Source organism: Varanus komodoensis, unplaced genomic scaffold (genome assembly GCF_004798865.1).
Source record: "Varanus komodoensis strain SLA01 unplaced genomic scaffold, ASM479886v1 scaffold8, whole genome shotgun sequence".
Classification (NCBI taxonomy): Eukaryota; Metazoa; Chordata; class Lepidosauria; order Squamata; family Varanidae; genus Varanus; species Varanus komodoensis.
The window spans coordinates 18,484,331-18,508,188 of record NW_025336481.1 but is presented as its reverse complement, the minus strand read 5'-3'; the positions used below and the strand labels follow the sequence as shown (position 1 = coordinate 18,508,188).

The 23,858-nt window shown below is 39.1% G+C and overlaps 1 protein-coding gene across 3 annotated transcripts in view; it reads right to left on the bottom strand.

The window, feature by feature from the left end:
- Nucleotides 1-14,920: 14,920 nt before the first annotated feature.
- Nucleotides 14,921-23,858, bottom strand: part of TEF (TEF transcription factor, PAR bZIP family member) — a 29,043-nt gene continuing 20,105 nt past the window's right edge. For all 3 annotated transcript variants that reach the window (XM_044454981.1, XM_044454978.1, XM_044454983.1), the window contains exon 5: nt 14,921-22,847. In XM_044454981.1, coding sequence (XP_044310916.1) covers nt 22,826-22,847 — 22 coding nt within the window. In that variant the 3' untranslated portion in view covers nt 14,921-22,825. The remainder of the gene's footprint in view (nt 22,848-23,858) is intronic.

Sequence of the window (23,858 nt, the reverse complement as noted above, 5' to 3'; positions counted from 1 at the left end):
ATTCTGCCACTGTTATTCCATGCGAGGTCACCTTTCTCCATGCCTAGGACTCAGAGGTACCAGTGACAATGTTACATCCAGAACATTTCACACCATGATCTTTTATGCTGCCCTTGAACACAGTAATCTGAATGGCTTTCATAGACCTGAGGAACACGTTTTCCTATCTCCATCTCATAGTTTTATTTTACGACAGGGATTCATTCTTCTCAGTACAAGGTTCTACCCCATGAACTTGCGAATGCTCCAGCAGTCCCCAACACATATATGACCTTGATGGCTGTCGTCACAAATATTTTGGTGTTACTGTGCTCCATGAAGATATGATGGATCTCTGGTTACAGATGCCTAGCACCTGCTCCTCCGCACAGTCTGTTTATCAACCTTCATCATCTGTTTATAGATAAGGAGACTTAGGGGAAATAAAACAAGAAAAAAGGACAAAATTACAGAGAGGGGAATCCCCCTCCAGGCAAATTTTCCAGAAAGGCCTGAAGGGAAAAAAGAAAAATTCCCAATTTCCCGTTTTTTCTGTTCCCTGCCCCACTCAGTGTGCCTCCACTGTTGCCATATCAGTGCAAACATGACTCCCATATCCAGTGAATCCCATTCATAGATGCCCTGATTTCACTGTGGGCTTAGACCCAAGTTAGCATTGTCATCTGCCTGCCCGAGGACTTCCTCTTGTCCAAACTGCTCACAAAAGGCCCACTTTGCCCCACATATAAAATACTTCTAAATGCTCACAAGGTTTACACAAAGCTGCAGATTTTCAGCCTATCTGGTACAATTTCTCAGCTGTTATAAGGCCCTAGGCAATAAGATTAAGGAAATTACCTTAAATTTAGTTTATTTTTGGATCTGACGATAATTTGGTAGGGGAATTTGGGTAAATATTTGAATCAGCATAGTCTGATATTAAGCAATAATTTATTATCAAGAGCCAGAATATTAATGGAAGAACAGCAAAGTGCCAAATGGAAGCCCAGCAAACAATCTTCCAAATAGTGACTAATAAAATATGGAATGCAGGATAGTTGCAAAGATTAACAGCACATATTATATGATGGCAAAATTGGACATATTGCTTTTTGCTTTATCGCAACTCACGAGGCAGAGGACTCCACGGTGGCCAAACTGCCACTTCTTATCTGCTGCCTACCTCAAACTGCTCAATTGCTCCACTTCTGGAGAGCAACATGAACAACATGAGTCAACCTATGGCAACTTCAGGTCTGATGGAGCTTTCCTTATTCTTCTCCAGAGAATGGGTGAGGAGAGAGCTTTGGATCTTACACCCTCCCCAGATCCATTCCAGAATGCTCCTTCTGCCTGAGTTCCAACCATGGAAGTAGAGCCTCTTATCGTGGCATGAAGAAGGCTTCCCAGGTTGCACAGCTTTCTTCCCTTGCTGCCCTTCCTCTCTGTGGGCAGAGAATGAGCTCTACTATATGCTGCAGCTCCCTCTTTGCCCTTACTTACTTATCCTGATGTTCTTCAAGTGTTCACCTTCAAGTATGCAGTCACAGAACCCCACCCCCTGCTGTGCCTTGTCCTCCTTCCCATACACACCTCATTCATAGGATCCTCCTTCTACTTCAGTCAAATAGGAGAGCTGGCTGGGGCCATTCTTGCTGGACCATCTGAGGCACGTGCATTTGGAAGGCTTTCCCTTCAAGGGGAAAGCCCAGAAGTAACAGCAACCATGAGGCCATGTTTCTCCTCACACAGGTGACCACTTAGTTACATCAACTACAAAGAAACAGCCTCCTTCTCCTCCAGCAAGAGCGCAATCTGCACTCCTTTGCATGGCGTTTGTTTCCTTTCCGTGCCCTTAATCTATGTTCCCTTCCCATCTCCTGACTAGCACAAGAATGGATTAGAGTCCAGAGTTTGGCTTCATGAGCCCCTCAAATATTAATAAGACCATGCCTTGCCAAGCACTGGTGTTGGACTTGTCTAAATGGGTACCCATGCAAGTCAACTCCAGTGTAAATCTGGTTCACACCAGTAAGCTTAAAAAGCAAGCTTAAACATTTTAATGCACTGATTAAACAGACACACACAGGATGCAGCAAAGTGCCATCAAGGCCCAGATATGTTAATTCTAAATGACACCACACTTTAGATTCCTGAAATTATCAAGAATGGTAGATTTGGAGGTTGCCTTCAGATGGGGAAAGAGAAATCAGAAGACTGGTTATAGTCTACAGTCAGGTCTGCTTTTATACAACAGGCAGGAAACCACTGAGATAAAGTTACTACAGCATTTTAGCTATAGTGGGTCTGCTGGCCTAGAACTAGATCTATAGATATCAGCCTCCTTCTGACAGAAAGAAGATATCAGAAATTGCACATAATAGATGCTCCTGTGGACCTTCATGTCCAAAATGCACCAGGGGTGTGAAGATGACATCCAAAGATCATCATTAAGTGCCACACCAGCAATAAACCACAGATGCGTGCATCACCCCGAGGTCAGGTTTTGATTTCATGATGATGGGGCAATGCCTTTTTATGGAGAGGGGATTTTCCTTTCAGTTAAATTGACTGGTATTGCTCTCAGTTTACACGTTCCCCTGCAGTATGTGTCACAGCCCCTGCGTTTGAGCCATCTGGATTTTGTTTACTAGCTTTCAACCCAATACACACCTCAGATTTGATACAGTTCCTGGCACATGTTCATCTGCTTAACAGGAAACAAGGGAGTTTAGTGTTTGAGTATGGCTACCTCCTCACCCTACTCTCACAGTAACACTTTTAATGACAAGCAAAACAAAATTAAATAGAACAAAAATAAACAGATGAAGATGTTCCCCATCAATGTATTTAAATATTAGAAAAACAATTTTAACGAGGCACTTATTAAAGACACAGAACCCCAGAGGAAAAAGAATTAACCTGCTTATATAGTCATTGCATGCTGGGGAAATGGAGAGGGTAGGGGACCTTGCAATAAGAGCTACTGCAAATTTTATGATCCCATTTGCTTCATCAGAAAAAAAGCATACAACCTGTGATGACTTTCAAGCCCATGACTGCAAAAGTGCAAAACAAAACTGAACTGAAGAGAGCCACCAATAATGACCACAGCAAATTCTTTAATGATGCAAAGATTGACCAGATGTTAAGAGCTCCTTAGAAAGGAGGGAAAATCTATTGCAGCAAAGTTAGGTTTACACCCCATCCCTGCATGAAAGCTACATCTGCTAAAATGGCCAGTCAGACACATAATAAAATTAAAAAATAAAAAATGCAGGTGCATCTGTGGATCCTAATTGCTATACAAGTGTTTGTGCAACAAAAAGGGATAGTGGTATAAAAAATACCTAGTGTGCCAAATAGTGATAGCTCCCCAGATGAAGTGTGGATTGAGCCAACATGAAAACAGATCATGCAAAAATGGTGTTTTCGATCAGCTGTTAAGGAAATGGCTCGGGATTATGATGTGTACAACATGCGCACAAGAACTCATTCCTGCTTCTGCTTCGGCCATCTGCCTTGTATTTCTGCCTAACCTACTTGTCCCCATCCAGAGGCAGCTCAGCCTTCTGGGAAATCTGGATAGACTTGTCTTTCTGGCTTATCCAAGGAACACATCAAGGCAACAGCTAGCAGAGATTGCTGCCGAGGACGAGGACGCAAAGGCTGGCACAGAGCTGAGCTGGATGTTCCCCTAGCCCTCTTGTTATGGCTTATTGTTGTACATGCAGTTGGAGCGAGATGTTGTACAAAAGGCTTTGCCAGCGCCCCTCAGCAGCAGCTCTGACACTTTGCCGTATGAATGTCAGTGCTTCTGGGTGTAGCTCTTTTCAGAGGGACAGCCATGTTAGTCTGCCAAAGCAAAAACAGCAGCATTTTCTGGCAACTTAAAAGCCTAATGCCTTTATTCTGGTATAAGCTTTTATGGTTGAACACTTCATCAGATGCATGAAATGTTTTCCTTGAATTGGCAAGTCTATATATACATACTGGAGGTGGGAGAAGGAGATGTAAACTATGTTGTCAGAGGAAACTGAAATGCAAACATGAACAAATATTGTCATCTGAAAAGTTGCTATTCACAAATTCTGTTGGGTGATAACAAAGACACTGCAATAGACAGCTGATTAAAACAGATAAGGAAGGGAAAAAACGTTGACCATATTCAAACCACAGGAAATAGAGCTGCATCTCTTGATGAACTGTACTTCAGCTTTTTCACATTGGCATCTGCCTTTGAAATTCTTCTCTGAAAATAGTCACCTTATGATCATTCACAGAGATTCCATAGTTACCAAATAAATTATTCTTAGGGAAGTTATTCACAATAATAAGATGAAACTGACACTTTTGTAGCTATTCCTCAAATGTTTGGAGAAATACATTTTATTCACTGCCTATTTTTGTTTGTTCTCTTCTCATGTTGGTTTCTCTTTAGTATCCTAGCATAGTGTGGCTTGTACATAACTTGACTTATACTGCTACTGAAGCACAGAAAGGGAATGGCTGATTAATACGAAGATTAGGTTTGCTGATATCATGTCTCAGTGCTGAATGCTTTGTTAGAAACTATTAGTATTAAAACAGGTATTGATTTAAATATAAAATATTAATAGAAAATAATCAGGACAAGAGGCTTTCCAGGCACTATGTCTCCATATTGCATAAAGGTTCAGATGTTCAGTTTCTTCTTTTAATGCACTGAGTAAAAGGCACAAGAGCCTTACTGAAAGACAGACAGACAGAGAGAGAGAGAGAGAGAGAGAGAGAGAGAGAGAGAGAGAGAGAGAGAGGCAAGCCTGATGTCATGAAGAGATGAATTCACATGAAGAGAAGTGTCCTGATTGACAATGTGCTTGACACACCAATAGCTGATTGCTTTGCCATCTTCCCTGGAGAAATTCCAGGAACTCTGGTCTATCTCCAATGTACAAAAACTGACTGTAGGCACTGTTTTCAGGCAGCTCAACAACCCCTATGCATAATGTTATGATTTCAAGTTATGCCAGCCTCAGTTTTGGATGGGTGTTATAACAAGTTACCTCTTGAACACAGATTATCTATTTGTGGTTTATATCAAGTTAAAGACATTGTTCATTCCATGTTAATTTGTCCTCTACATACTGACCCCAGGAAGAGATTCTTGAAACCCCAGCTATTATATGGATACAAGAATGCCTTGGCAGAAACTGCTCTTTTTCTTTCAAGTGATACTAATAGTTATGTGACACATAAGTTGCTTTGTCTGCTTGGCAGCAAAAAAGATCAGGAAGAGAGAATTAGACAAAATTGCTATAAACTGCACCGGAAATTCAGAGTTAAGGATGAATTTCTGTTAATAGTATATTTTAATTTATTTATATTGATACTGCTGAAATTCTTTATTTTGTTGTTTATGCACATTTATTTGATGTATTTGTCAGGGGCTTTGGCTAGCACAATAATTTTTTTGCATCAAATCTATGCATAGAATTATATCTTGAGCTCCACTTACAATGCTCAAGGATCAGCCTCACCTCTTATCAGTTCAGAGACTATAAGTTCTTCTAAGACACAGTCAGAGAAAGGCTCTTGTACAAGAAGAAATATTTTTAAAGAAAATACTTTAAAGAAAGAAATAATTATGGACATATAAAAGTAGATGGGGGTTTCTATAACAAATTACTTCCCCTGCCAATAATGTAACTTCTTGGAAATTACTTCATTCTTTCTGTAAATAGTTAATGAACAATTAACAGCCAAGGTATTGAGAATGGTATTTATACATCCAATGAGGCAAGGATATTCCTGAGGGATGAACAATTCTACATCACCACATTTCCTTCCTCTTGGGTCTCATCAAAGCCCTCTCAGAGGCAGCCATTTCTGGAGGGCAAGCTCAAGGTTTTGCTTGTAATCCAGCCTGCTTAAGGAATTGTCTATCATTCACTCTTATCAATCAACAAGAAGAGAGTGGAAGAAAGGGCCTGTACAATCTAAGGGTAATAGGACCTGGTCACTAAACAAGATTTAAAAAGTAGAAAAGCCCTTTTAAAGTCACCTCCCTGCATTTTTGCATCATTCTAGAGGACAAGGCTGTAAACTCTAACCCAATTGTGTCTTCAGCTTCTGGGCTGGCATCCATACTACTGGGTACCATACTACAGGCTGATCTATGGTGGGTCAGAACAGCAGCACTGCCAGCACATAAAGATATGGTAAACAACTAAGATGTAGGCCCCCGAAAAAAGGTTTGGGCTAAAGGTGGGTCTCAGGACTGAACAAAAAGAAAAGGCTATTGCACATTAACACCTCCAAATCAACAGTCCCTATTAACATGTTTAGCACTGCCCCAGGATAGAAAGATTAAGGAAGGCCTCATGTAATTTCCTTACCTACATACGGGATCTGATTCTGCCTCCTCCCCCAACACAGTCTGATAACTGAAGATGGGTAAAAGCAACTGGGGATGTATGGATACAGGACTCATGTACGCTGTCCAAGAAATACATGTTTTTGTCTGTCGGTCGGTCTATTTTCTATGCTGCCCAATAGTCAAAGCTCTAATTAAGATCTATTTTCATAATGAAATTAAGAGGACACTTGCAGCCACTATTAATTCCAGAGATAGTAACCCAGACAAAGAAAATTTTAATGAACCAGTTCGTATGTCATGCTGCAATTCCTGGGTTGTTTAAACTGGGATCTGCAGAGGACAAGTGCACTGCCTGCACATGCTTATTTTTTCCACATCTGTTTAGCAACTCAAGAATGCCACAATTTTGGGTTGTTTTGTGACCTACAAATTCAAAAACTCTGGGTTATGGGTTAAACAATCCAGAGCTAGCCCAACAACAAACAGAGTTGATTCTGCAGTATTTAATCCCTAATCAACCCATACTTTCTGGGTTCAGATGTCACAATAACAAACCAGAAAGGGGAAATGTCTGTATTATTAGCTGAAAACAGAGACAAGGAATGCATAGGAGATAGTTTGGATTGTTTAAAGAATCCATGAGTTGTCATTATGCAGCCAATATTTCTGGGTTTGCACATCATAGGACAAGTCAAGAATGGGTCATTCCAGGTTTGTTAATTGATGAGTATGAGGGAGGCAGCACGCTTACTGCTTCACTCATCCCAGGCAATTCATGGGTTAAACAATCCAGTAACTACAGCTCAAACTGGATCAATATCTGACCCTATGAGTGCTGTTTCTTTTTGTGTGATTCGTATGGGTCTGATTTCACAGATACCGCTCAAACAGATGCATGTTAAATAAATAATGAATCATCAATGCAAATCCAGGATGGTCTAGTTGCAAGAGTGAGAAGTGATCCTGAAAAACAACTATTTTGGCAGGGAGCAGGATGTAACTTTGCTAGTGGGCAAGTGTTTACAGTTTGGAGAAAAATCCAGGCCTTGTGCTCTGTGAAGTATCAGTCAGAAGCCATGTGAAATAAGAACTAGGTCCTAGTATGACTGAGCTCCTGGTTAGAGGAAAGATCTATAGGCCAATCTATGTGGGAGTTTGCTGCAACTGTCATAATCCTTCTGGGCATGGTGGTAAGATGTTGATGGAAAACCAATCTCAGGTTACAGTCCAGGCCCACTTCAAAGGATTGTATTTGACATATAAAGCCCTAAATGGCTTGGGATCAGGGTTCCTGAGGGAGCGCCTCTGTCATATATTCCTATCCACCCAACTTAGATCCCTTTTGGAACTCCTCCTTTGACTAACCCCCCATGCAAGATCAAGGGGGAAAGGGCTGGGAGGGGGCATTTTTGGCAGCAGCGCCTGGACAAAGGAACTCACTCCTCAGAGACATACGGCTGGCACCAACTCTGCTTTGCTTTAGATGCCAGGTGGAAACATTTTTGTTCAAACAAGCTTTTGGTTCATTTGATTTAATTTATAATTTTGCATTTTGTTATGGATTATTTATTTAATTTTGGTTGTTTATTTATTGTATTGTAATTATGCTGGCATTGCAATGCAGATGTCCTGCCTGAGGTCAACTCAAGGCCATGCACCTCCACTTAGCCAGGTGCCTAAACAAGGAAGACTTTTGTACAATCTATGTCAGAGATGGATCTGCAAATACTGAAGAGTCCACAGACAAAAGCTACAGAGCTAGGGTATGTGAACGAGGTTGAGATCATCCTTTCAGTATTCTATTTTCTTTGGACTTCTAATTGCCAAGCCTTACTACTGTTCTACCTACTAATTGACCTGCTAGTCTATAATCCATGGCTGATGAGTTCTGGCTCAGCAACCACATCTTCCCTTTCCGGGTGGTACTCCAAAACTCCCTCACATGTCCTGTCCCCTTTTGAATTTGACTTCAACATTCTCAATCCTTTTTCACTGAAATAATTAGTAACTGGCTCAAGATAACTTTCTAGGAAGAGATAAAAACATAGCAGAGGAAACTCCATTAACCACAGCCAAGTATTCCTGGCAGGAAGCTTCACAGCAGCTTCTGCTCATCTGACATTGGGAAGTTCTAACAACTAACAATGGAGACAAGATATAGCCTTTCTTCGCATCTCTACACAAATGAGGCAATATGGCAAGCTAGACATGTGCCACTGAAGACTTGGCAGAAATCTTGGGTTCACAAAGGTGCAGGCAGGATGGGGGCTGAGATAGTAAGAATGAGTACGAATGTTTACTGTGGCCCACTGGCCAGTTTCACGCAGGATTCCCCAACACAGAAAAGGCTCTGCATTGCCTCCCCAGGAAAGACACAGAAATTGTAAATTCCATGGCAGGAGATAGCTATAGAATTTAACACTATGCCATAGTCAAACTAAACCACCTCACTTCCAAACATTTAAATCTCTTTTGCACATGTGACAGGTTTATAAAGTTACTTTTTCACTCAAAGCAAATCTTTGGTCACTTGTCAGCGCACTGCTTTCCCCACAGCAACTATTCGCAATAGGGTACTACTCTCCTGTTGTCCATCTCAAACTACTTGCAAACAAACTCTACTATCCCTGCCCATTTCCAGCACAATCCCATGGGTAATGCCCTCATGTGCAGGGAGAAATCCCTTGCGTCCTTTATTAAGGACACCCCATACTCACTCCCACATGTCTTCCAGCTCCCTAAGAGTGGTTTAGCATGGACAGGATTTGGAAAGAAGCCCAGCTGGAGGAACAGATTGGCAACACAAGCACAATAAATGTCATGTCACTCTCTTTTCTGCAGCTGGAGTAAAGTGATTGTCTCCCATTATATAACTCACCATGTTCTTGGGAATTAGGATGCCACAGGGTGGGTTACAGACTGTGAGTAGAACAGCTGAAGCAATCAGTCAGAGTTGTTTTTAATCATTCATTTTGCTCATCCCTGCCTCCTCCATGTCTTCTGTGTGGTTCTCTTAACTCCAGGCAGAGAACTATGGTACTAGGGGCTTTTGTTGAAAGAAGTCGTCGTCTATCACTTTAGGATATATCACCCTTTTGCACGGGAGGCTACTGTAGTCTTGCTAGAAACCCAGCAACTCTGAAAAGTTGTGAAGCAAAATTGCAGGTTTCTGGTCTCTGGGTTACTAATTCAAAGTCTGATCACTAGCACAAGGGCAGTGAACATACTGGGAGAAACTGCAAGCACCTGATCATCCTAGCAACAACTATGACAGCGGAGCAGAAATGTAGCCTGGTGAGACACATTCTTGTTCTTGATTCAGTCTGTATGACTCCACACTTCCACAACTACCCTTTCCCCATTGCTGATCCAGCTGTGTTGCTTTAATCCCAGCACTGCCTCTTGTGGTCCTGGCAGTTTCTATTCTTTTGCTGTAATAGTAGAAAGATCACTTCCCAGTCTTTTCCCTCCAGGAGCAAAGCAGGAAGGGTTGTGAGAAGGGGAAACTTGCACTATCATGAAGGGAATCTGACACTTCAGAATTGCTGTATCAGCTGAACAGAGTGAGACAGGTGGCCTAAAGAAGCAAGGAAATGCTTGCTTAAAGAAACAACATGTGACCAGTCTTTTCTTGATGCTTTGCTCATACATTCTGCTCCAGAGGCTGGCCTTTCTGGAATCTGCCAACCGCAAGGAAAAGGCTCTAGTCAGTATTTGCAGACTGTGTTGATGCAACTGAGGTCAGGGCTGAGGCTCATCCTTTCAACAAGGGAAATTGCAGTTCATCACTGAGCAGCACCACAAGAATAAAGAAAGATGCCCCTGCTGAAACTTCCCTTTCTACACAACTGTTTAGAGATGCAGGAGATTACAGGCTGTAATTCTAGCTGTAAAGCAGGTAGTTTATTCAAGGGAAATAGTCCCAATCCATGTTGTGTTGCAACCAACTGCAAAGCAAATGCTGAACATCAGTCACTGATCCAAGTGAGAACACCACTGGTTCTGGAACCAACAAAGTCAATTTATCTACCAGGAAGCCAATGTCACACTGGAGGAATCACTGATGTTATCCTCAGTCTTGCACCTGAACTGAGAATTAAAAACAGCAGCATGGAAAAACAAGCCTAGTCTGAAGCAGCTGAAAAAACTTCTGGGAATACTGTGCTATCCCTAGTTCCTCCTGACCAGATTCTCTTCCCCTCTCCTCAACTGTTTTGGGTGACATCAGGGCTGGTCTGTCATCTTGATTCAGTGCAAGTAAGAAATGTCCTCAAAAGCTAGTTGACCAGTGAGATTCCAGAATTGGTTCTGGGCCCTAAACCCTCCTCTATTTAGATGGCAGCTTTCCTTGAACTGTTTATTTCCACAGAAACTATTTGGCCTGCAGCCAGCACAAATGAAGATCACAAACAAAATAATACAAAAGTTACACTGTCAGAAGGCTAGTTTAAACCTGAGCCTCTTTGATACACCACTACCCCAAAGCTAAAGTTTCTATAAATTACTATTTTATTTATGTCCTGTTCTTCATCACAAAGAGCCACCAATCACATCGATTCCCACGATAAAGAGGGTCCAAACTCTGCAGAACAGAATTTGGAATGCCTGCAGGGAGCAGGAGAAATTGCCAAAAATCCTATTTGCATCAATGGAGGCCTTTGCCAGATCAAAGAATCTTTAGTCAGTATAAGGATCCCAAATGAATACATTCTGTGATATTTTGCAATCTTTGTATATCTTGTTCAATTTTTCAATTTTTCCTTTTAATATAATAGACCTTTTAAAATAGTCACACAGTAATAATAATGGCCCAAGAGTGCAAAATAACCTCAGCAAGGCTTGAAGTTTAAAAGAATAAGGGATACAAAATCAAAATATAAAAGTAATTTTTAAAATTAGAGGAATATATACTTCAGTGACAAAATAAATTTTATTTGACCCAAATATTATTCATATAGATATAAATTGGGCCTCATCATCCTGTAAGTGTGTGTTATCCTATGCATGTTTAGACAAAAACCTCAGGCTAGGTGTTCTACACCTGAGATGCCACATCCAAAGAGGCCTCTTCTCAGTCGGGCTTCAGAAGGCTGGACCCAGAGAAAGGGCTTCCTTTTCAAAAATGTTTAGTACATAGACAGGTACATGTAGGAAAGCATGATCCTATGGGAAACTAGTGCCCAAGCCACATGAAGCTTTAAAAGCAAACACCAGCACTTTAAATTGTGCTTAGAAACAAACTGGCATATGTTCTCTAGGACTGGTGCTAGTTATTTCCCTTCTTTTTAAGTCACTTCAAGAGCACTCATGCAGTCAAGCAGGTAAGGCTTCCTTTCAGTTAAACACAGGGTAGTACAGAAGTTAAATAAACAAAATAAAGAATAACCATAACAGAAATTAATAAGAAGAAACATTTAACAGTTATTATGTGATTATGTCAAGGTACATATTCCTCTCTCTCTCTCTCTCTTTCTCTCTCTGCAGGAAAAAGAGGTCAGAAGAAACTTTAATGGGCAAGCAAGTTGTTGCTTTTCCAATGCAGTTTGGGTAGCTTTCCTCTGGAGGGTTTGATGGAATTGAGGCCAGACTGCCAATTCCTAGGTTCTCTGTGCCTTTGCTTGCAACATAAAAGCTTTCTTTTGTCATTTATTTTCCTTGAAGCTATTCACTCATCCAAAGCAAGCTGAGAAAAAATGACCAGAAGGTCTAGTGTTGGTCGTACTCTACCTTGATCATCCATCATACTCACTCAATCGGTGTACAAGGAACAAGTCACAATCATTTCCTAATGGGAGAAAACAACCTACACATTTAAGCACTACAGAGGTTGCGAAGCTTAGTCTGGATTAATGTCAGCAGGCAAAGCTATTTGCTTTTCTTTCCCTCTTTCTAATTCCGTATCAATAACCTTTTGTTTCTTGCATCCCATTGGGAGTATTATTTCTTTTTAAAGACACAAGGTCATGTAGCATTTGCTGTGCTGCAACAGAGCCATCTGGTGGTCAGTTGTTAGAAAACCAAAATAGGGCCACCCCATTTGCGCATTCGCTCACCTGCTCCATTTCTGTAAAAGCAGGGGGAGGCAGAGTGTGAAGCTTTTATTCTTTACATCAGGTGGTGCATGGGTGAGAGGGAGCAAAGCTTTCCTCTAGCTTATTTTCCTTTGCTTCACTGCCGGATTTTTGCAAAGCTCTGAGGCAGGTTGCAGCTGAGAGGTGGGAGGTGGTGGGGAGGGAGTCTGGTCTGAGGCAAGCAATGAAGGATCAAAATGGCCAAAGGTAGGTCATGGTCAGGAGCAAACGGCAGACCATTCACACTCTGAAGGAAGTAAGGTTCAAGTCTGCATGGCTACCATGAGGCTGTCAGATTAAGGAAATAACTTGGATGCTTGGGAGATGAATATAGAACACAGGGGGCTATAACAGATCAGAAGGCTATCAAATCCAACCTCATTCCTCAAAATCTGTAGTAAGCTGTTTGTTTACTCTGAACCTCACTTGCACTGTGGATCTGGAAAGTTGTTACAGGGCCAGGTAACTGAGGCTGCTAACTATGCATTCCCCTCTCTCAATGCAAAGTTCAAACCCAGAAGCTCAAAAACATTATAAAAGAAAGTGTATTCCCAGTAAATCATACACGGGGTCACCTCTTACCATGCTTGGAGTACTGCCAGTACCCTTACCCTGAAACCTTGCTATTCCTGACTGCCCACTCACTTCCACCAATCTCCTTTCTGTGTCACTCCTCCTTCCACAGAAGGTCGCCTAGATCTCCCCCACTTTTCTATTCCATGATCTACTGTCTAGAACCTGCTTTTGTCTCCTAAGGAGGAAGCAACTTTTTTCCCCATTTCTATAAAGGCATGTATTGGACAAGGACAAAACAGACAGTTTAGTACACTAGGTAGGAAAAACCAGGTAAATGGATTAGATTTACTGTTTCTATAATTTAAAATGTCCTAAGGACAACTACTCAAACACACTTTCATCACACAGTTTATCCAAGTGCAACTATTGGAGGTGAGGGAGAAATGTGTAATACTCTTCAAAAAAAACCAGGGCTATGCAGAAAACATCTACTTCAGTAACAAGGAGACAATATGAAAGACCAGAAATGATGTCAATATGGTGTTTCATTATATTCAAATATTAGGAAAAAGTAAAATAATGGAGACTGATTAAGGTGCATTTCTGCAGGGGCAAAAATGGGAAACCACCTGGGGAATACTCTGGGAAATACCTGTTGGCAAAATCCAGCAGGAATCAACAATGGACATTGACTGAGAGAGGATGGGGGGGGGGGCTTTTTTGTACTTTATCTTGACAACTGTCAAAAGGCTAATTGTCAATTCAAAGCAAAGTTATGGGCGATCTTTCCTCATAAACATTAGTGAGGAAAGTGTTTTCCCCTGGCAACTCCCCTAAATTATTGTCTGTCTAAAAGCACTTTCTTTAGAAATATCTGATGCTGGAAAGGATTCAAGGACTAACCTAATTTTTAATATTAAAGTCTAGTCACAACACTGATTCTCCTCTCCTATCTTCAAACAAAAAATCCCATACATTATAATTCAAATCACATTTAGCACCAAACTGCATCAATTAAATAAGAACCCCTCCCACCTCATCATTCCATACTATTTGCCATAAAGAAAAAAAAATCATAGTTGTCCTGATACTGTTATCCCTAACTGGTAGTTACTCTATTTCCTGTAACACATTATTCCTAGCACAGAACTTTTACTGCCCAACAGAATCCCTCCTGTTTAAATAAAGTTATGTAGAGAAAACTATTTTTCTTCATTGTGTGTCATATTTTACCTATTGAAATTTGACATCTCTGCTAAGGAAACAGTAAGAAATTACTCTTGGTGTTCTAACAGATCCCACATCCAGTAGGCCATTTAGTCTTCTCTCTTTGCAACTACATACAGTATTCATTGATTACATGACCAGCATCTAATCTTAGTCCTTGCCCTTCAGGGAGAGATTTCAGCAATTTTAAGCAACTCTTTCTGGTGCTTAAGATGATTAATTTACTATTGATTAATGATGCTTTAGAGACCACAGATAGACTTCACAGCATGCACTGCAAGAAACAGTGAAGTTTAATTCATACAAAAAGTTCCTTTTTCTACATACTTTTAAAAAGTGGCTCTAAGCACAAGGGAACAGCTTAGTCTTTACAATTTGTTTCACTGTTTTTAACAAAAAGCTGTTGGAGACCACTTGAGATAAAGGCAGCATTTCCAGTAACATAAAAGAGTGTTGAATATTTCAGAAGGATTTAGTCAGGATGTAATCTACTTTTCATGCAGATTTTAAAGAGGAGAGTAAGTAACCCTGATTTTCTTTCTCAGAAGTTGCAATTGTGTTCAGTTGCAATTGTGATATTTCTGAGATCCACACAATATGACAACATGAGAAATATGAATAAACTTTGTATGTTCTCATAGCCATCAAAAATTAGTAATACAATCAATTCCAACTGATAGACATCACTGATAGCTAAACACTCTGCATCAGACCATAATGTTCTGATAATGGTTTGTGAGCGCAAACTTGAGCAGTGAATATATCTTAGTTTGGTAGAATATACACTTTATTTTTTTCAAAAGGGAAAGAATACTAAGAGAATTCAGTACAGTCAAAATATTACATTTTAAAAGAAATGCATTACAAAAGATACTTGGCAGAGAGGCTTTAATACACCCAGAAAAATCAAGCCATTTCCATAATCAGAGAGAGTTCATATCCATAACTGTATAATTTAAAAAGCATAACAGAAATATAAATGGATATGATGTGGATCTTGAACATGGAATGATTTCCTTACCAGGACTATCATTTACATCCTTCCACCAATAATCCATTAACATTTGTAAATATATATAAAGGAAGACATAGGCAATGAGTATTTGCATGAACAATAGATGCATTGCAAGATACAATTTTACACAGGGGTTTTTATACATAGTAACAATTTTGCTACAATGCCTTTAATTGAGTAGTCAAAAGCATTTTGCAGACTAATCTATAAAACTTATATACAGGAATAACTGTTCATTACAGACAGGATACACACTGGAGAAATGCAGCAGATGTTAAAAGTATTCTGCAATTTCTAAAATATAAAAATAATACAGATTTTAGTGCAGTCTGATTTCCCTTATATTGACAAATGGAACAAAAACATGTTTGTTAATGCAAAGGAAAAGGACAGAGTACACTATTTTGAACTGAAACACAAGAGCCCTGTGAAACTCTTATCCTCTGAAAACAGACTTCCTCAATGGCCATGCTTGCCGGGGATGATAAAAGTTGTAGTCAATACGTCTAATGGGCACCAGGTTGGATAAAACTTGTCTAATAGAATAGCTTCACTGAACAAAGCTATGCTGAAGGTATGCAACAATCTAGAAACATGTTCTTTAGTTAATCTATTTCCATCTATTTTGTAAACAAACTAGTTTTTCTATTGCTGCTTCAATGCCACATCAGTGATACTGATGTTTTATCAACAGTGATCTGTGCCATGATGCTCGAGAAATACCAGAAAACATATTGCATGGACCAGTTCCCAATCCAAAATACAGACAAAAGGGCAAGAGTTATTGCTAAATCCATCTACCACATTTAGGCATTCAGTCAAAGTCATTTAAAATGTCCATTTATTGAAATGCTTGATTATATATGGAAAATGTATATATATCTAATAAGACAGAGGATGAGCTCTGCTATTTATGGCTAAAATGTCATAAGCCTAATTTATGGTACAATGAATTGCGATTCAGTAGAGACGAATGAAGTGTGCAAAGAACACCAAATGAAGACAAAATACAGAAAATACAGAAGTCATCCCATGCCATTTGTCAATAGGACATGATGTGTGAGGGTTGCTGGTAACTGGCAGATTGATTTGCCTCCAGGTAAGACTGGGTGAGTACTATTATGAATAAACTCAGTGACCATGGAAATACCTTCCCTGCCAATTCTTAGTCTCTCTGCTTTTGTGAATTATTAAACATTTTATAAACAGAAAGCATCACAAAGTAAAACTCTACAACATCAATTTAATTTTGTTTGATTCCTGCAGTTTTCTAAGGATTTTTTTTCAAGCCATGCTACATTAAAAGATTTAAAAACAAATTTGCAGAGATTACAATGGAAGCACTTATTACTCCATAAGGACCAAGAATAATATTAAAGTGTATTTACACTTCTGTAATACAAAATAGCATATGCCAATAATATTGTAATCACCTTATTTTAGACACCAATGTAAAAACAAAACATGTAAGCTATCCTGGACCCTACTAAGCACTTTGCCAGCAGATGTTTCAAAGGTCAAGTTAATACTTATCCCACTTCAGCTAAAAAAAGCCACCTTATCCTTAGTTTCACACTGAGAGGCTGTCTTGTGAACATTATCTGAATTCATGACATAGGGCACCCAAGAAACAAATGTGTCATTAACTGGCCAGTTGTAAGGAGGCACAGTTTAATACATGTTTAGATGGAAGAGTTGTACAATTCCCAGCATTCCCTAGCCAGCCATGTTATGTTGGGGGGGGGGGGGGGGGAGATGGATGCTGGAATTTATAAGGCTTTTTTCATCTAAACATGCATACAATTATATTTTAAGACTAAAAAATATAGCTAGCTTTCCTTCACAGTTTTGCATTCTTTTCACTGCCATTAGATTCAATGAATTCAAGATGAAGAACATTCACATCAAAACAAATGCCCCTTGTAAATGAACCCAGACCAGCAGAATTAGAGCCCAAAAGGGCCTTGCTTTCAGTATGTTGGTTAGGGCAATGTCCCGTCCCCTTATTTTCCCACTTTACTTGTTACCTCTTCCTAACATTCTGCATAATCATTTTTAATTTGCTCAAGAACACATGTATTACAAAGTATGGGGTGGAAGAATGCCTAACATACCTGGACTGCCCAAATTATAGTAATCTTTACTCAAACAGTGGACTGATTTGTAGCAAAGGTAGGAAAAACCGATACAACATGGGGAAAGTGTGTCTTTCATCCGCAGGCAAATCTGAATTCCTTCCTGCTTCTCAACTTATAAACAAGACATATGTACAAACATCCTGAATGCTGGCTCAGGCATCAGTCTTGTACAGCTCCCCCACTCTGCTTCAGACAGGCTGCTTTGAACAAAAACTTTAAAGGACTTAGATATACATCTGATATAAAGAACTACAGATATACAATATTTGTCTCATTGAAGAAAATAACAATAAATAGCTAGAATATTTGTTTAATTAGCATAAAACTAAGAGAGCATATACTGGCCAGTTTATACATTACCTGTTGGACACTGAGACCTGCACCTGATATAAAGCAAAACATGGTTTAGCATTACAAGAATGAGCCCATTGCTAGTCTAGAGAGTTCCCCATGCTTCCTTTAGCATGGCTGCCAGAAGGAGTTCAGATGAACTGCTTTTTGATTAACTGCAGCGTGTTGGTCAGCTGAGCCCAAACTGTGGTTAGTCTTAGTTACAATTACTGAAACCATAGATTATGGAGCTGGCTTGCTTTCACCAACCAGTTCAGACTATTTCAGGCTAGAGTGTTATTTATTATTACATTTAGTGTCAGGCATACTCTAAAATGTAGTTAATCTAAAACAGAGTAAGATTCTGCTTTTTTCACAACTATACAGAGTAGCGGTGATAAGAGTTTGGGGGAGACTACACTGATTCTCATAAACCATGGTTTAGTCTTATATCTGATCACAGTAAAGAAATGGCCTGGAGGTATCTAAATAGCTGTTGATCTGATCCATCTTTTGAATGAGAGATCATTCAGAGCCCCACATAAAAACAATATATTTTAAATGTACCTATGAGATACATGCATGTGAAAACACATGTTAATCAAATTTACACATTACGTATGTTTATATGTGCATGTAAAAGTGGTTGTACACTGAACAGGCACATGAAGTGGTTCTTTAGCTGAAGAGTAACTGAGGACTAGCAAGCTTGGCCTAGAAAGAAATGAACATGCCTTCAGAACTAAATAGATAAAGTATCTCCTTCCTTAATAAAATTCAGATGTTTAAAGAATTGCTATTATAGAAGATGATGGAACAAATTTGGTTTTCTATAGATACCTTTGTAGATGCATCAGTAACAGCATAAGAGTATTTGGGGAGGGGGGTTTAACCCTTTAACCTTTTTTTGCGGGGGGGATGGGAGTAATTTAACCACTATTAGGTTGTGGCTCAGAGGTGTTTGAGATTTTTGTAAAATACAAAACAAAAAATACAGTACAAACTCAGGTACTTCTGGCTATTGAAGGTAGATTTCCTCTAACACTAATGCAGTATTCCCTTCAACATTAACTGCCGGTTCTCTTCTAATGCATCTTGCATTAGACAGAACTTGACAGAACTGGACTGTCTACTAGGTAGTACCATAAGCAACATCTACAATACTTGGTTATTCCAGGAAGCACAGCACAATACAGCACAGGAAGGACATGGAGTAATCCAATAAACTTCTTAAAAAACAAAAAACACCCATACCCACACAGACAATTGGAATTTTAACCATTATACAAAATAGCAACCAAGATTAACATCGTATGTTTAATATCAAAGCTTACAAAGGCTTCAGCATCCACAGCACTAATACCCCAATTACTTCTCAAATGGATATTACAAAAGTAGTTAGAAAGGGAAAACTCCATCAAACATGAAGCCTGCACAGAGATCACAAAAATGAAATGTGAATTGCCCTTTAAACCTAACCCACTGCACTAGCTGCAAGTAGAAACCTCACATGAATATTCAGTAATTGAACATCAGTTAAACAGAGGTTAAATGCCTATGCTAAGCGTATTTAAGTTCAAATTTATGAACAAGAGAATTAGCTCCCAAATTTATTTTTTCATATACAAATTAATTGTTAAGTCTATGAATAGTTAGAATGGATATATTATTCTCTATTTTCACAAGGGATGGCCTGGTTAAGACTTCTGTAACAAATTCACTATTACACAGAAATGTGTCTGCATATAAAAAATTTCTTCTCCCTAACATTTACAATCAAAAATTTGCTATCCCACAGTCATTCAGTGGCAAATGGATCATCACTGAGTAATCAAACAGGTTAATTTTGTCCACAAACTCTTCTTACCAAACTCTGTAATCATTTAGATTGCACTAGTTTTCTTTAAAAGCTCATTCCATTGGATAACAAGACAGGTGGTATATAGAACAGCTGGCACATTTGCTGCCTGCACTCTCTGCTGCTTCTTTGGACAATTACTTTTAAGTATTAGTGCAACTTAAGAATGTTCTTTTCTATTGTTACCACCATAAACTGGGTATCAAGTTGAACAGTGGCAAAAAGAAAAGAGTGCTAGACCTAATTAGACTCATTATTTATAATCATCTCTTAAAAGGAAATTATAAAATTTAAGGAACAGTGCAATTCTATACATGTCTATTCAGAAGTAAGCCTCACAGAATTCAATGGAATTTTTTTCCAGATCAGTAGTTCTAGGAAATCAGCCTTAGAAAGAAGCATGACTTCCTCCTTCCACCCCTCCTAGTTTGTAGCTAAGAATTAGGTCTTCTAAACAAAGGTAGAGATATACTCATACACATAACACTTGTAACATTTTGTAACTAAGTATACTATGTGACTAGGGGTGCAAGGTTTACAGGCATCCTATCAAGGTTGGAAGAAGCACAGAGGCTTCTACCTCACAAAAAACATACACAGCTGATTTCAGCTATCTAAGTGTTTTGTGTCTACTCATGAGGACAGGCTGAGGCACCACCAGGTTACATTGTACCCCAGTTGAAGCCTGAGTCTCCTCTCCTGAACACCAAAGGTGAGGCTGTTCTTCCATTTTCTGAAATAAATCCAGCACAGAAACAACTACAAGGTGAGTGTTGCAACTCCTAGCCTTTCCTGTGGTCATCCAGACAGTATTTATTAGCCATAGAACTGTCTCCTAATTTATAGAGATAAAACAAGGGAATTTACATGCTATTTAGATTATTTTATAGCACTTTCTCAAAACATACTGTGATATGATGCTCAAGGTTTTATATTTGTAGGCCTTAAAGCACATCATCACTACTGTAGATTTTTCAGTGTAAAAGGTACACAATATAATGAAAAATATTTTAATATTTTTGCCTATACAGTATAGTGCCAGAATCAAAGACAGACTGCATTTTATTATGTTTTTCAACTCTAAATTTTTCACAAAAATGTATGGTTAGAAAATCAATAGTAATAACTAGCATGCAGAGTCATTTGTAAGGTAGCAAACTCAAGTATTGGAAAGTTGGCTCTAAATGAACTACCAAGAGTGTGCCACAGAACCTTTAGATCAGGGGTCTCAAACTCGCGGCCCGTGGGCCAATTGCCAGGACGGGAGGGACCCTGCGGCCTTCAAAGTGCCGGCAGCGCCCGGGCCGGCCTCCGGGAGCCACGTGGGATGAGCGGCCCACCACCACCGCTTGATGCGGCCGAGCCTCACCCAGACTCTACTTCCAGTGGCCCCCAGGTAAGTTGAGTTTGAGACCCCTGCTTTAGATGAAGTCTAGAATTCTAGTATGCTAATTTTTGTCTCATATTTAATATTTATACTAGCTGCATTGAAGATCTCAGAGATTTTTAACAGACAACAGTCAAAAAGCTTTAAACAATATGTATTTTGCTTTATTCATTACGAACAATTAAAATCCATTTTTTAAATTGGACAGGCAAGTATTTAATTGTGTTGGGATTACATTTTGAAAATAGCAGGCTAGATCAGTATTTTACTAAGTGGGATCCTACAGCATGCTATTTTAGGAAATGCCTGTCAATTTCTACCCCTGAAACTGAGAGTAGCATGCTTTTAATCTACTTGCTGCTCTGCCATCCCCCACTGACTGATGCAAAATTGATGATCCATAGGGCTCCCATGACAAACTGTTGTGAATTCTACCCAGTTTGGGAAACTATTTGACTAAACATTTGAAAAAGGGTGTCCATTCAGAAGCATTCTTCTCCCAATTGTTCACTCCTCAAATATGCCTCAGAACACTGAGGCACTTACCCTCTTAAGTCTTTTTAAATGTATCAGAATAACAGGGCATGCTCATCATTAGTAAATGTATTCACAAATATATAACTTTGATATATTACAAATGTAATATAGCTCATGCTTAGGGTACAAATTCTACACAACTGAAATCTCTTTTAAATGTCCACCTTGGTACTTACATGGCCTATCTATAGTTTTTCTACCTCATAGGTGTGAAGGATTTTCCATTGTGCTCTGCCTGACCTTTCAGAAGATTTATGAATGCAACACACATCATACTACTTTAGGCACTCTGTGAATTTTTATAAAAAATTTTTAGAGGAAAGCAGTAAGGGAAGATGGCATAAATGTTTCTAATTTTGCTTCTGCTACTGTGCAAGAATAAGTGGGAGAAAGCTAGAATTAAATATTTATGCAATTGAGGAAACCAGAATGTTACCCCATTTTGATGTAAAATTCCAGAGAACCTGATGCAATGAATTTGCATGAGATAAAGAAAACTAAAGAAAGATATTAAGAGCTCCCACTTCCCCCCACCTAAGGGGGAAGTGACAGCAGAGGAGAGATGTAATGAAAGGTAGCCTCATCATTCTTCATTTACAATCCTTTTATCATTATCCTCATTCCTCTTTTCCAAGCTCCAGTTAAAGAATGGTTATAAAAACAAGGGAATAGGAATATATCATTATAAAGACTGAGAAAATGCATCAGCAAACCATGACAATAGTCTTACAACAGTATTGTCAGAAGTCAGTAAGCTTAAGAAAAAGTGCTTAATTCAGAAACCTAGCGTTAGCCTTATTAGCTGAGAAAATAAGGTGCATCTTACTTATTTAAATTTAATATTATATAGTACATCTTGGGGTATTTGTTTTAATCCCATTACTTCAATTTCAGCCAATATATTGGTTGACTGAAATGTATTTTAGTCTGTTTTCCATGTATGCTCTGTTTGAATAATGTAAGAAATAATTACTTAACAGCATTTAGTTGCAGAATTGACATCCATTCTAAAGCATAGAAACGATGAGAAAAAACAACCATAGAATTCTTGATGTATTATAGTTTGAGTTATTTTCAGTTAAGATCGCCTCCCTTCTTAGTATCACCTTATGAAGTCACTACTTATTTAATCTGAACTCAAGGATAAGAGCACCAAGTGAGTTAATGACTGTACTGCAGATTGTGGTAAAAAGAGAAAACAGCAGTACAAAGAAAAGTGTAACATTAGAGACCTTAGCCTTTTCATCATGCTCAGCCCTTGGGTAGTTCAGACAAGGTACTTGCAGGGAGGCAGGGTCATCAGCTGTTTGTGTAGAATACCTCACATCTTTCACTCTTCACTCTGACGGCAGGTGGTTTCATGAGTAGTTTTTAGTTTCTTTGTGATTTTAAGAGTCTTTAAAGTTGCATCACTCGGAATCGGATAAGTCACTTTAAATAAAGCAAAGCAAAAATATGACTATTTATTTATGAGACAGCATTTTTTCAACACTGCACTGCTAGGGATGTCATGAATTCCCCCACTATATAAGAAATAACATTCAGGGCACAATCCTATGAGTTGTGCCCTTGTGAGATTGAAGCCTCTGAACATGACAGGTTCCATATATTCAATGCCTTGTTGGGCTAAGGCAGGCAGAACAGGAAGGGTGATGGAGGCAATCTTTGTTTTTCCATCCTTCCACCATATATGGCATTCCAGAAGTCGGGGGAAAAGGCAGGAACAGCCTCAGAATAGCTTGTATCCTGGCCTTTCCCTGCCCACTGGAACACCTCCTTTTTGCATTTCTCTGAAGTCACATTTCTGAGCTGAGGTAAGCCAGAGTTTTGTTTTGTTTGGTTTTTTTTTCACAAGGGGACAGGAAAATGGGGGCTACATCCCTTCCTAGGATGTAGTACTATTTCTGACTTTAGAAGCAAGGAGAATCTCCAGTATTCTATGGCCCCTTAGACAGTGTTTAAGGGTCACAGGATTGGTTCCTAAGGTTATATGGAGAGCATTAAATGAGTACTGACTATAAAGCCAGTTCCAGTAAAGCAAAGGCGAGAGAATCATGAAGGAGAATAAGTATTGAGTATAATAAAAATTTACTATAATTAGATTGCTTCCCAATTATATTAAAAAATATATTAGAATTTGTTTCAATGTCCAATCTATATCTGGTCCTGGGAGATTTTTAAAGCTATTTAACTGATCTCTCTTTCAAAGGGACAACAACTATAAAAGTGCCCAACAGAAAGCAACTATTGGTTGTTGCACATTTAAATGATTTTATGCTAAAATATCATCTTCCCAAACATTATCTTTAACAATCAACTTTATCAAGCATGCAACAATCACTCAAAAGCCGATTTAGATTTTCTTCCATTTTCGGTGCATTTGACATACAGGAAAGGGGTGATTTTGAACAAGCAACCTTTCCAGAGGATTCTGATGCATGC